This window comes from Cydia splendana, chromosome 5, assembly GCF_910591565.1.
Source record: "Cydia splendana chromosome 5, ilCydSple1.2, whole genome shotgun sequence".
Classification (NCBI taxonomy): domain Eukaryota; kingdom Metazoa; phylum Arthropoda; class Insecta; order Lepidoptera; family Tortricidae; genus Cydia; species Cydia splendana.
This window is the reverse complement of record NC_085964.1, coordinates 598489-613359: the sequence shown is the minus strand read 5'-3', so window position 1 is coordinate 613359 and position 14871 is coordinate 598489. Positions and strand designations below refer to the sequence as shown.

The following is a 14871-nucleotide window of genomic DNA, read 5'->3' as shown; positions in this document are numbered from 1 at the left end:
ACGAACCGTGATAGCTAGACAGTTGAAATTTTCACAGATGATGTATTTCTGTTGCCGCTATAACAACAAATACTAAAAACAGTATAAAATAAAGATTTAAGTGGGGCTCCCATCCAAGAAACGTGACTTTTGACCGAAGTTAAGCAACGTGGGGCGGGGTCAGTACTTGGATGGATGACCGTTTTTTTTTTGCCGTTTTTGCATTATGGTACGGAACCCTTCGTGCGCGAGTCCGACTCGCACTTGCCCGGTTTTTCTAATAGCTAAACGAAAGGACATTTAAGGTAACGGGCCCCAAGTTCGTGTTAGTACGTTATTTCGTTAGTTTTGTTTCTGGTGCAAATAATAAGGAATTCAAATATTTTTTATTCAAATTATACATATGAAAAAAATCTGTATTATTTAATCTCATCAATAAAATAATAACCAATATTTAAGTGATTAAACTGAGAGTAATACGACGGTCGAAACTGTCAGACGGCCGCGAACAGCTGTGTTGTATGCGTGCACTTTTTTTAAGCCGACCACTGACTAACAGGCCGCCGGACGATATCGGCCTGTCAGTTAGAACAAAAATTTGACAGCTCCGAACAACTGACAGGCCGATACCGTCCGGCGGACTGTTAATCAGTGGGCCCCTTTAGGCGTAAGGTGCGCGCTCTTACTTGTTAAGCTTAGGCCTGAGTTACACTTGTAAGTTTTACTTACGTAAGTAGGGACACGGCTATACTACAGAATGAGAGATGAATATCGTTATCTCATTCTAACAAATAGCTTTGTTTCTACTTACGTAAGTAAAACTTACAAGTGTAACTCAGGCCTTATAGGAAGGAAAAGCTAAACCCATTCGAATAAAAGTTTTTGGGAGTGTTTCTGTGGGTTCCTTAGTAATTGATTTGATAAGAAAAAAGATTGAATATAATAATAATAATATAGTACGTCGATTCCTCACTCTGCGGCCCTGACCACCGGCAGCTTGGACCCTGCCCCGCTGCCGGCGGCACCCTAGGTTAGGTTTTTTATAATGTGTTTATATATTTTTGTTATGTTTTGTAAGTGTTTTTATATTTTACTTTTATACTCACATTGTAAAACCCTAACCTAAGACCCTAATTGAATAAAGAGAATAATAATAAAATTCTTTATTGTGCACTACTAAAGTAAAGTACATAATAGAAAAAAAGACAGGACTTAAATGAGTAGGTAACAACAGGCGGACTTATCGCTATAGAGCGATCTCTTCCAGACAACCTTCAGATAGCGAAACAGTGGCAAGAAGTAAGTCATTGGGCAGTGCAAAACAACAATAGAAAAAAATATCCATATTATACCCTAAATTTAAATTATAAAATTAAAAACAGTCAAACATACACTACTTAAACTACATAAATTATTTAACTGACAATTATACACTACATAAACTACATAGATAAATGTTAAGCATACAAGCGAGAGAAGTAACGACTAGGTAGCGAAAATATAAAAGGGAATTAACTTATATGAATGAAATGACCAAGACTAAGAAAGAGATAAATAGTGCTCTTTTAGACGTTTTTTAAAAATGGGTAAGGATTGAGCACGCCTTATATCAATGGGCAAAGCATTCCACATCCTCACAGACTGGAAAGTAAAAGGGTCAATTTCACCAAACGAGCATTTTTGTCTAATTCCCATGGAATTTTAAAATACCAACATTACACAAAAAAAAATATGCTGATAATTTGATAAAAAATATAATAAACTTTAATTTTCTTATGGGGTAAAAATATTCATAAAACTATAAAAGTTATTTCAATTTAAAATTTTGGTCAGGGCACGGGAATTAGTGTGTCCACGGGAATTAGATTTTACTAGCACGGAAATTAGAACATGGCCCCGGAATTGTTTTCTTAACTTATTTTGGTAGTTAAAACTATTATTTATGTATATTTTAATCTACAATAATATACTGCAACCATACTGAAGCGGCATCGAACATATTTACCTTCTTTAATTTTAGTATCGGACGACAAATCTACGAAAGTATGATACACTAAAAACTACGTATTTGACTAATCGTTTCCTTTATTTTAATGGCAACTAATCTCTCTTTCTTAGTAAAATGTACATATTTCAAAACAATACTTTGAGTAGTTGCGTAAACTTGTCCGCCTTACGTACAAAACTATTAATTAAAAAGTGTCATTATGTATCTGCATGTAGATAGGTACAAGGTGTATGATCTGGTATATGACCGTATAGGAAATGATACTAAGAAATAAATAGGGGCACAGTGAGAAGAAGTTATTGTGTAAGTTAATCTGAAGAAATCGAATATGCTGCCTTCATAAATTCATAACACAAAAAATTGTTTGACCACATATGAGGTAAGGTGGGGTAAACTATCTCCATGCCAAATATCATCAAGATGATATTGGTTCAGCGGTTTAACCCCTGGAGCGCCCCAGAATTACCGTAGTATGGAACTCCTATACTAGTTACCAGCACACGTGTCTGTTTAGGGCGCTCCACGGGTTAAGCGTGACAAGATAACAGACAGACAGACAGAGATACTTTCGCATTTATAATATAGTAAGAATAGGATATATTTAATTATTCTTGTATTAGAAAAGCTAATTTATAAAAGCTAATCTATTAAACGAGTAATTCTTGTATATATTTCGGGGATCTCGGAAACGGCTCTAACGATTTCGATGAAATTTGATCATATATGAGGGTTTTCTGGGGTGAAAAATCGATCTAGCTAGGTGTTATCTCTGGGAAAACGCGCATTTTTAGTTTTTAGGTAGGTATATGTTTTCCGAGCAAAGCTCGGTCTCCCAGATGTTCAAACTTTATACGGCATACGCTGTCAGCTGTCTAATTTACAAAAAAGAACATTGCAAATTTGATTCATTTTGTTTTATGTAACCTTAGGTACAGTTATTATAATATGTAATAATTCCAAAAATAGTTTTATGTTTATATAATATTTAAATTTTATAATATGATCAATGAATAAGGTAAGGTGGGACAAGACTAACAGTACGAGGATTCCATACAAGTGAGTCTTACCCCGGTGTCGTCTTACCCCACCTGACCTTACGTATTGCCCGGGTTATTCGGGTCCACCCTGTATGTACTATAGTACTTATACTAAAAACCGTTCACAGATGTTTGTGCATTCTTTAAGATTTCCTTAAATGTAAAATACAAAGATATACGTCATATTGTTATTACATATAATGTACATATATTCAATGCCAATATACATATATATGTAATAATAATATGACGTAAACATTGCCAATTAACTTACAGTGCCCCCAATAAAAGATTTGTTGACAATATATGTAATACTTTCTAATTCCCGTGCCACTTAATCAGCTGTTTTAGGTAAATATTCCATGGGAATTAGGGCACGGAAATTAGAATTCGTAATAAAAAAATTCGCCAAAAATTTAAATCGTGTTTGACCAAACTGTTATGTTATCGCTTACATAAAGATACAAAAAGGGCTCCTAAATATGACAATTGTTATTGAAAAGCTATGTGGGAAATAAAATTTATAAGGGGCATCGAAATTAGAAAAAAATTGTCGCCCACCCGGATTCCGAAATAATTACGCGATTTGCTCGAACACGCCGCGGCTTGACGTACATCCGCTTGCTTTGAGAGACAGCCGAATACTGCCAGTACAGGTGAGGCGGGACACGAGGCGGTTCAAATACAAACGTCGGCTGTCAGAGCCCTTTGAGTTTTGCCGACGAAATTGTACTCGCGCGCTCGGACAAAATTTAAACATCGATCACGAGCTATTTACCACAATGAAGTTAATAGTGTATGTGCTCAGTGATAGTAAATATCATCTAGTTTAAGTATTTGATACTAAATTAGTGATACTAATGTACAATTTTTCGTAGGATTTTTCATTATGCTCAAAAGTAGATTCCGGACAGGGCACGGGAGTAGTAATTTGAGCCTTTATGTATTTTTAAGTGTACTCTAAAAACCAATTAATCAGTGAATTCATATGGAACTCGGTGTGAAAGTGTGACTTCTTTATGTAAAAAAAAAATGGTAAGTATTATCTGATGCTAACCCCCGATTTTCATCACGGACAGAAAAAAAATCGTGTTCAGAAATTGACCCAAAAGATTTGATGTAAAACTTACTAGATGACCGAGGGGGAGCAAGAAGAAGATTTTGAGAACACCTAACAGACGAAAGAAAACTAAACCGCGTTTTAAGGTAACCAGGAGTGTTGGGAATAAATAAAGTGCTGTAGAGAAGAGAAAGAATATGAGTATTACGTCGGAAACGAATCGGTAACCACCTGAGCTGTGACCGGAAGCTGGAGACATGGTCAAATTTCCGTAGCCCAAAGATGAAACGAATGCACACATTTTGAAGTCGTTCAAGTTTGTTTAATTGCTCTTCGGTGAGATCGAGATAAGAGATGTCGGCATAGACTAGAATAGGAAGAACGCCTAAGAGATCCCACGGCAGCAAAGATTCTACGACTAACCTCATTAAGTTGCGGACCCCAAGAAAGAGTACGATCCATGATCACTCCCAGATTCTTAAATTGGGACGAGTACGGGATCTGGACCCCATCGAATAAGATAGGAGGCAGACTCACAAAATTCACCTTTGCTATATTCATAGGGCTACCAATAATAATGACTTGGGTCTTCGCAGGATTAACTCTAATTCCATAGGAGCTCCAGTGCAGAATGCGTTCTAAATCAGAGTTGGTGGTTTGAATCAGAGAAGGTAAGCTAGCAATCGGGCACTGAGAATAAATTTGGAGGTCGTCGGCATACAAATGATAAGAGGAAAGGAGATCACGAGAAATAGAATTAATAAAAATGGAGAAAAGGAGGGGAGACAACACGCCACCTTGCGGGACGCCAGCCAGCGTGTTGCACCACGATGACCGAGTGTCCTCTATTTTAATCCGTTGCCGACGACCTTCCTAGTAACTACTAAACCACCTAATAGCAGTAGGAGATATGTTGAGACTAATTAGTACCCCTACCAATATATCAAAGTCTACAGTGTTAAATGCGTTTGTAAAGTCGAGTATGTCAGTACCGTAACCATCCCTTTATCCATTCCTGAACGGATGTCGTCTGTAATTTTGACTAGAGCGGTAACCGTGCTGCAACCAGATCGAAAACCAGATTGGAAAGGATTAAGAAGAGAGTTTCTATTTATAAACGAAGTAAGCTGGTAGTGCACAAGGCGCTCTAAGACTTTAGAAAGAAATAGGTCTGTAATCAGAGAAGGAACACGGATTCGATTTTTTTGGAATGGGAATAACGTCGGCATCTTTCCAAGTGTTAGGGAAAGAAGAAGAAGAAATGGAAGTGTTAAGGATGCTAGTAATTATAGGGACAAGAAGGTCTAGAAGCGGAATGATCATGTTTCGGCCCACACAGTCGACACCAACGGCATTAGAGGTAATGTAACGGATATTCTTCTCAACATCGCTGGCAGTAAATGGCGTAAAAATAAAGGGAGAAAAACCAGTCGGAGAAGAAGAAAGACGAGAAAGGGTTTCAGCCTTACGTGAACCGCTAAAAGGAGTGGACGAAGAAAAATGCAAATTAAGGAGGTTAATGTCGAATATATGCATAGAAATATCTTAAAATTGCAATAAATCGACTCACGAAATAGCGGTCATTTCTAGATTTTCTAGATACATTTTGAGCGCTTGTTTTTAAATATAACAACGAAGATAATTATAAAAATAAATTAGAAAACAATTAATGTATATCATGAAGTTTCGTATGAGCGAAATTCGGTAATGTTTTTTTCACTAGAATTCTCATAAAACGAGTTTGAATGTGACCCGAGTTAAAAATTTTAAGGTATATTCCATTCTCATATTAACTACTAGCACAATTTTATTTATAATTCCATTGATTTGATAAATTTTTTGGTATGTTTATATTTAACGTATAAGATAAGGTCAAGCAAATCTTGTCAGTAGAAAAAGGCGCGAAATTCAAATTATCTATGGGACGATATCATTTCGCGCCTACATTTTTCAAATTTGCCGCCTTTTTCTACTGACAAGATCTGCTTGACCCAGTATAGTTAATTTTTTTAATTTTATTTTTAATTTTTTTATTTATGTAGTTCGGCTTTTAATCAAGTATTAAAGTACCCATATGGTTTACAAAGTCTTAATTCAACCATTAAAGTCGACGAGTACAAAAAACTTTAAGCTAGCTCTCAATTTAACTTTTTTTTTTAATATTACTTTTAATTTGACCTTACAATTACTCGTAAGTAGGTAAGACCGTTAAATATTTAAAATGATTATCAGCAAATTATCACCAATTACTCTAAGAAAATTTATTCCGAAACAGGGGACACGAATTCACGAACCTAGGAGCTGAGCTTTTGTATCACGAAATGAGAGCCATATAAGAGGTTCACGACAAAATTCATATAAAAAAAAGTTTCAACTAAAACCCTATAGTTTATACATTAAATTATTAACAAAGAACTAATATAACTTACTCAAAAGCTTTCAAGGTATTGATATGCTTAGTAATATTAAAAAAAATTTATACAAACTCTCAAGAGCCTTAACCTGCCGAAACAGGGGCCCTTTACCTTATGTCTCTATTCCATGACGTGATCTGAGACAATTACCTATATTGCTTTACTACCCCTGCCTGCGGCTGTCGTGAATTAACATCGTCGTTTCCAACATTTCACTTACCCCCCTCGATGCATTGATTTTGTATTCAGTTACGGGCTTACGAGGTCTGATGATAAATTATCATTGATAATCATTTACTTAGAATTTTTCTATAATTCGAATGTATATTAATCTCTTTATAATGTAATATTGTTTATATCACGTTTGGTGTCCCAATGTATCATAAACAACAAAGAAACATCAAAATAAGCTGTAAATAGCTTGGCAATGAGTATGAGTATGGCCGATATCGCTGCTGATGATTGGTCGATAAATGTCTGTCTGAAATCTACGATCTCATTTCATTTATAATATGATTAATTGATTAGTATAACTAATCTTTAAATATAATAAGAATAAAATATTGTAATCTTTTTACCGACGCCGAGCTCACGGAGATCTGTCTTTATCCGCCCAACGATATTTAGGATGACGAACAGGACGGCGTTCAGTTGGTCGACCCAAGTAGGTCCTTTTGGCTGCCCGATCTTCACCCATCCTTTCGAGTTTCGAGGACACGACTTCTAATAGACAGTATAGACACCGCATATGCTGAGCGGAATCCTATTTTCGTGTAGGAATGGTAGGTATAGGCACTTATGATTTGTTGTTTTTATACATTTATTGTATTTACACCAAATAAATATTTTTCTATTCTATTATTCTCTCTCTCTCTCTCTATCTCTCTCCACCTTGTGACTTAAAACGAAAATTATAACTTGCCACCAACAATTCAACGATTCTCGCAAATAAACAGGGCATTACCGTGCTGCCCCCTACAGTTAATACACGCGCTCTATCAAAGGTAAGTTTACCCAAACTTAAAAGTAAAATGCCCAAATAGTTACGGCACGCCATCACTAATTAACCAAACAGCGTGTAGGCGGGAATTTTTAATGGTTTCCATGGAATTTATACTGTTTTCAGGCGACGTTGCGTGCCACGTCACTTCCGTCCGGATCCGGCTACGCTCGGCGTTGTTCCGGTCGCTGGAAATGCAAGCAATTCATGAAAGCGAACCAGGAGCGTTCGCTTTTAAAATCTTAATCTGATTTAAGACGCTAGTGGGCGGCTGTGTGAGAGATGATATCAAACGAACGGAAATGAATGATGAGATGACATGGAATTGCATGCAATATTCTTCGATACTTTGCTACTAACTACAGAGTACAATGAATTCAGTGGATCGACCAATTACCGCAACGTAAGGACAATCGCATGCAAGTTCTTGAACCGTCTAAATGTTATCTTATCTTTAAATTTAGTTATAATAATAAGAAAAATATGTGACTTGTTTTTTAAATTATTGTGTCACGTGCTTAATATGATTGATATAATATATCGTTTTGAAAAGAAAGTAGGTACCCCTACCACGAATTCCTCGGAACATACCTAAGTTGTTCTTTACAAATCGGTAAGTAGTATATAGGTATAGTCATTGGCATTCATAAGTGTATTGATATATGCCTAAATGAATAAAAATGATGACTGTGAGGTCTCTGTTATTGATATGAGGTACGAGTATTGGCAGTGGCACTAGTGAACTTAGGTTGTCAATTACTGCACTATTATTTAGACGCGAATTGGTGTCATTATCCATTTGAACATGGTCACACGCACGCACGCGTGGGCAAGGTCAAAAACTACCGGATCCTTTAGTATAGGTATGTACTACATGTTGGACTATGAGTAAGTAGGTACTTATATTTTTATGTCAAAACATAATGGCTGTACAGATAATTCGCATATTATTATTGATACGTCCACAACACTTAAGTACGGGCCAATTCGAACTTTAAGAAACGTCAAATATTACGACAAGATACGATATGGATTAGATATGTCAATGTCAAAAGTGACGTTTCTTCAAACAAAAACGTCACTTTTGACACTGACATATATGTATGTATAGGTAATCTATATCGTATCAGTCGTAATATTTGATGTACTTATTTTAAAGTTCGAATTGTGCCGTTACGCTTACGCACAGTATGATTATATTTTTGTGTGTAAACTAGTGATGTACCGACTATTGATTTGGCCGACTAGTCGGCTAGTCGGCCGGATCATTAGTTTCGTCTAAGTTCGGTTCAGAACTTCAGATGCACTTAAAAACAACCGTTTTACCCCTTTCGTCGCGTTATTCGTCATATTATAAATAGTAACGCTGAAAAATGAAATAAATAAAAAATCCTAATCATACGACAACCGGACAATCGGACAAGAAAGCGACCAAGCGGTCAATAATTCGAACAAAAGTTTTCGTAAGCACCCTAAATAGGAATTTCGGTAAAATAGATGAAAAGCTTATAGTAAATAATTTGCTGTTTATTTCTTTTTGCCCTGTTTATCTGTCACTTATAAAGTGCCGACTAATCGGCCATTTTTGCCGACTAGTCGCCGACTAATCGCCGACTACAAATGGGGCCGGATAGTCGGCTTTCCCGACTAGTCGGCGACTAATCGGTAGGCACATCCCTAGTGTAAACTATTAAAACAGCCTTTAAAATCTGTACTCTCATCAAAACTGTATAAATGCGATAAGAGAAATCAATGGTTAAAACCAATAAAACCATCTGAATGTAAAATGTAGACAGAGAAATTAACCATAACAATTTATAATACATATTTTAATATCATGAAAATGTAATGCCACTAAAATACCCTACGCAGAAGAAATGTCAATGACAACACGATCATCGGATCAAAAAAATCTATCCCTTACATCTTTGCCCTTACACAGCTCTGCTATGTAATGTAAAATCTTGGAGATAATCACTGAAGGTACCTACAAGACACGTCAAACACGAGAGTTCAACAATCGCGTTATCGTAATCACATTCAAATCGTTGTTTAGCAATCTTAAAAACATTACTGTATTTCAATATCATTTCAATACAGAATACCTTCAATGTTGCTAAGATAAATGTCAATCTTGCGATTGAGTTTTAGCTGTCAACTGAGGGTATCTGTCACGAGACGGTGTTTTAGCCAAAACGCCCAAACCTAATGTATATTTAACACAAAACTGCACTCACCCGTCTCCTCCCCAGCTTGTAAAGGCGCTGCCGCCTTATCCTGTCCATTGTCATAAGCACATGTTACACTTTAGATCACTAATTATGCATTATATTAGTGTTTTGGGGCGACGGCGCGGAGCTGCGCGCTAAAAATACTGACTCACGCGCACCCGTCGCAGCTTCCCGTACGATCTGGGGGACTACCACGAACAAACATTCGACAATCGACTATCTTCATCTCTAACACACTTGCGTCAATAGAGAGAGATGTAGGAAGATTTTAGAATTCTGACGCTCGCGGTCGCTTCCTGGCATTCCCGCCGTCTTACGGTCTAAAACCCAATTTATTTGCGGCCTTGAGTTTCGTGGCAGCTATGCGTAATCAAAGAGCGTTATTATACTGGTTACGTCTGGTAATATGTAAAAGCTAGCCATTGGAATGACCTTTGGCGTATTCCCAATTCTCAACCAGTCTTAGGCGTAACCAAGACAGGAGTAAACTACGATCATGAATGTTTCACGGATCTCCCGGCTATATTTACCTGGTTTTATAGAGGCGAGTGCTCGATAAGAGATGGGAATATGGTCAGATTTCTTTACTTCTACCAGCGTGCATACCAGCTACCAGCGTCTTTACTTTGATCAGAACAGAGTGTTCTTATCTCATAATGAGTAAATACTACATATACACATCGGTAACTCGTGGCATTTAGGTAGCACTTAAAAGATTAGTGATGAGCACACATCGGTAACTCGTGGCACTTGACAGTTTCTAACAGACTAGTGATGTGACAATGTTCTTCCTATACGAGTCGAGAAAAAGAAACCACTAAAAAAAGGAATTAATTAAAAAAATATTTTAAGTGCTACCTAAATGCCACGAGTTACCGATGTGTACATGTAAGTAATCATAGATCAATGTAATAGTAGTCTTCATGAGGCGAATATATGCTTAGTTAGTGATGAAAATAACAGCTCTGGATATGCTCTTCTGTAAGTTGTCAGTAAAGTATGTAATAGTCAACTGATCAATTTTATTACACTATACAATTGTGCATGGGGAGTTATTATTGAGTTGTAGCCACAGATTTACTTATGCGACTGAGGGTAGTTCGAAAGTCTGCACCTACAACCTGGGGTTTCAAGATAGATGTCTTTCCATTGCTTTGAGAAATACTCATGACTCAAATTTAGCATTATTCTGAAGAAAAAAAATACCTTAAATAAATACCTACCCTTTTACCAAACGTTACGTTACGAGACTACTGCCGACACTTCCTCATTGCCCGTGGACTTGACTCTTGACACTGAATTCCTGAAAAACATCTAAATCTCGCAAAGACATGTGTCCATACGTCTTGAGCTAATAGGACACTGTCCAGACCACAACTATTTACAAAACATTATTAGGTACACTCAACTATTTGTCCAGTGTATCTTGACCCCAAGATTTGAAGTAAGTAACAAGAAAGATTTATACTGGTTGTCAACGAAGTGGTCGTAAACTTTGTGAGTTACAAAATGACAGATCAATGTCTCACTATCCGGAACTGTTGGCGACACTCATCACTGCAGAAACGGTAAATAAAATGTCAAACAAGCGAATCTGAACGTTAATGTGATCTGGGAAGAGCTAAAGCACATGCAAAGCGGGGCAATGTTATGCGGTATACCAAGTCCATCAAATTTCGATTTTATCTCGTACGAGTAAGAAACGGCATGAGTGCGGTGACAGTGTTGCTTGGATTGCATGCAGAAAGCCGGTAGCAATCTGAGAACTTATCGCTGAAAGGTATACCTATTCATTGGTCAATTTTGGTTCTCACTATGGAAAGTAATTCGTATTCTACATTCAAATACAAATAATTTATTTATAACACCAAGTTACAGGTCAGGCTTAGGTCTAAACAAAATACATTACACCTAACATTAGGTGTTTCTCATCAATGATTATGATATCTGAAAATAATGATTAAAAAAAAACAAGTTATCCCGTACCTATTTAAAACATACAATACAAAATATATATCCTGATTAGTTCCTAATTAGTTAGTAGGTTAGAATGAAATAGGTACTAATTTATTTTAATAGGTATTTCATATTTTTTTTTATGTAAGTGGTCTTGAGGAGTAAAGTTTGCCTTTGTTTTGGGATCAAGGATTAAGTAATTTGAATAAGAAAATTACCGATAAATTGGTAACAATTTAAAAAAAACATTTAGGTTTGCTAGGTATTTATAACAGCTCTCTTTACATAGTTATCCTGCGTGCATTTGGTATAGTATTATTATAATCATTGCAGATGATAAAATTATACTTGTGACTGAACGAAGTAGGTATACTAAATGTACAAAGTTCCGTATCCGAACCCGCATACCGCAAGGGAATAAACAAGCCAGTTTACAATAGTTTACATGATACTACTAACGCCATCTGCTAGATGTAGGCTATACTACATCATAATGAAACCAACTGTGTGCACTAGTCAAGTATGAGTGAACTCGATAGCAAAATGATTTTAATGTGTGCCGCTAGACGGCGCTGAAATTAGAAATCATGTATAGTTTGTCAGATTGATCATAGATGGCGCTACTAGAATGAGTCAGTTAACTTTCTGAAAATAAGTAGGTATGTAGGTACCCGTACTTAATAATCAAATGAAAAATATTTAAAATTAAATCTCAAATACGAAAATGCTTGCCCAATTATTTAACAATTGTATTTAGGTGTTCGAAATATGTTTTTTGGATAATCTATAAGTAACGAATTCTTTTTGGAAACAGGCATAATTTTTAGCTAATGTAAAAAAAACAAATTTCATTAATAGAATGAAACTACATTCGTAGACCAAATCTGTACCTACTGTATATAACAACGTCTGAAATAGACGGTTCATTCACCCCCTGCGACACAAAGTTGCTTATAAGTTCAACGAATTCAATCACAGCTCGTCACCAATTACTAACACATCCGTATCAATTTCAACCGTTCTCTCTGAAAAATCTGTAAACCGATATCAAATCCATTTTTTGCACAATGGACACATCATATACATAATATACAAAAGCATAAAACAGCATGCCAAAACTAAGCGTTGTTGTTTTTATAAGCTTTTATTTAACTTTCAAGTGTGTAAGTAAGGTACCTATGTGTGTTCAAGTCAAATCAATCATGCAATCTAAATTAGACCCACTTTTCCCATTATTCTATTGGACTAAAACTTCACATAAATGCATAAAAGGTTGGGTGACAATGAAATTTTTGACAAATAAACTTATCTACTTATAATTTATAAGACTATGGAATGAGCTTTCTGTTTTAGCTTTTAAATTAATAGGGTATATTTGACTGTATTTGAAATAAATTATTTTACATCATGCATGAAATAAAGCACCAGAATATTAATAAAGAAACATACTTAAACAGCAGTTATTTTTAGACACAATTTCTATTTTAAAATCCGTATAAAACTATAAAGAGTAGGTAATTTGATTGTGACGTCACATGCTAGTGTTTCATATAAATTCCATAGTAGCAAAACGTTGACAGTTCGAAAAAAGAAACTGATTTGACAACTAGTCAAATACACTATTGCGCAACGTCTTAGCCCCACGTTGGGTCCCAAAATATCGGGGTTTGTAAAACAAAAACAGTTATTTAATCGTAAGTATCATTGACTCGTTGACTAATAATTATCGTATATTTATCACAAACAATCAACCATTCCCTTGACATTTTAATTTTCCAGCAATAAAATTTTCCAGCAATATAGTTTTTTCAGTGGATTGTTAAAGTGCAATCGGTAAATGCACACACGAAAATAAATAAAAAAATATAAATTCCAAAAAAGACAAAGAGGTAAATTAAGTGACATCGAAACGTGGAAAAAGAGGAGTACCTGGAGTAAAATCCGTAGTGGGGGCCTAGCCAAGCGACAAACGCCGATTGAAAAGTAAAAATGTCGCGTGATCATTTCCATACATTATTTCAGTTTTGATTAGCGCTTTCTATCAACGATTGCCACTTGGCTTAGCTTGGCTTGCTGGAAAAATCCAACGAGTGCCACGCGACACTATTACTGTTTATTGTAGACGGTCTATTTTAATGTAACTTTTATATTAGCTCGGAATAGTTGGTATTACGCAAGCGACACCTAACGAAACTCAGTACCATCGTCGACAAAGTTAACCAATCGCAAACCTTATTGAAACGATATAAAGTGTATTAAAGGTCAGTTAAAGTGTGTTGTTGTTTGTACAAACACACGAAAACTCCAGTTGGAACCTTGCTATATTATCCGATGAGTAAGATGTGATGTTTATGGTTCATTCATTGATTTGATGATAGGATCGTGTCAAATTTGTTTGTGATATTTGAGTAGGATTGAGTCTTGTTTCAAGCGACGTCGGAAGCAGTATTTTTGACTAAGGTAAAGGGCCCCTGTTTCGGCAGGTTAAGGCTCTTGAGAGTGAGTTGAGAGTTTGTATATTTTTTTAAATATTACTAAGCATATCATTACCTTGAAAGCTTTTGAATAAGTTATATTAGTTCTTTGTTAATAATTTAATGTATAAACTGTAGGGTTTTAATTGAAACTTTTTTTTATATGAATTTTGTCGTGAACCTCTTATTTGGCTCCCATTTCGTGATACAAATTTAGGTCAGCTCCTAAGTTCGTGAATTCGTGTCCCCTGTTTCGGCATAAAGTTTTCTTAGAGTAATTTGTGATAATTTGCTGATAATCATTTATATTTAACGGTCTTACCTACTTAGGTACGAATAATTGTATGGTCAAATTAAAAATAATATTTAAAAAAATGGTAAATTGAGAGCTAGCTTAAAGTTTTTTGTACTCGTCGTCTTTAATGGTGGAATTAAGACTTTGTAAACCATATGGGTACTTTAATACGTGATTAAGAGCCAAACTATTTAAATAAAAAAAAAATAAAAAAAAAAATTTACAAAAAATAATTTACTATCTTATACGTTAAATATAAACATACACAAAAATAAATGAAATAAATTGAATAATAAATAAAATTGTGCTAGTAGTTAATATGAGAATATACGTGGAATATACCTTAAAAAATTTAACTCGGGTCACATTAAAACTCGTTTTATGAGAATTCTAGTGAAAAAAACATATACCGAATTT

General features: G+C 35.5%; 1 protein-coding gene across 16 annotated transcripts in view; it reads right to left on the bottom strand.

Annotated features, from left to right (window-relative positions):
• The window catches only part of LOC134790439 (voltage-dependent L-type calcium channel subunit beta-2), a 185252-nt gene that overhangs the window by 42006 nt on the left and 128375 nt on the right, over positions 1-14871 (bottom strand). The window contains exon 1 of one of the 16 annotated variants that reach the window (XM_063761241.1): positions 9736-9893. The exons of the other annotated variants lie outside the window; for them this stretch is intronic. Within the exon in view, the coding sequence (XP_063617311.1) occupies positions 9736-9789 (54 nt within the window). The 5' untranslated portion in view covers positions 9790-9893. Of the gene's footprint in view, positions 1-9735; positions 9894-14871 lie in introns of those variants that run through there. 16 annotated transcript variants of the gene reach the window in all.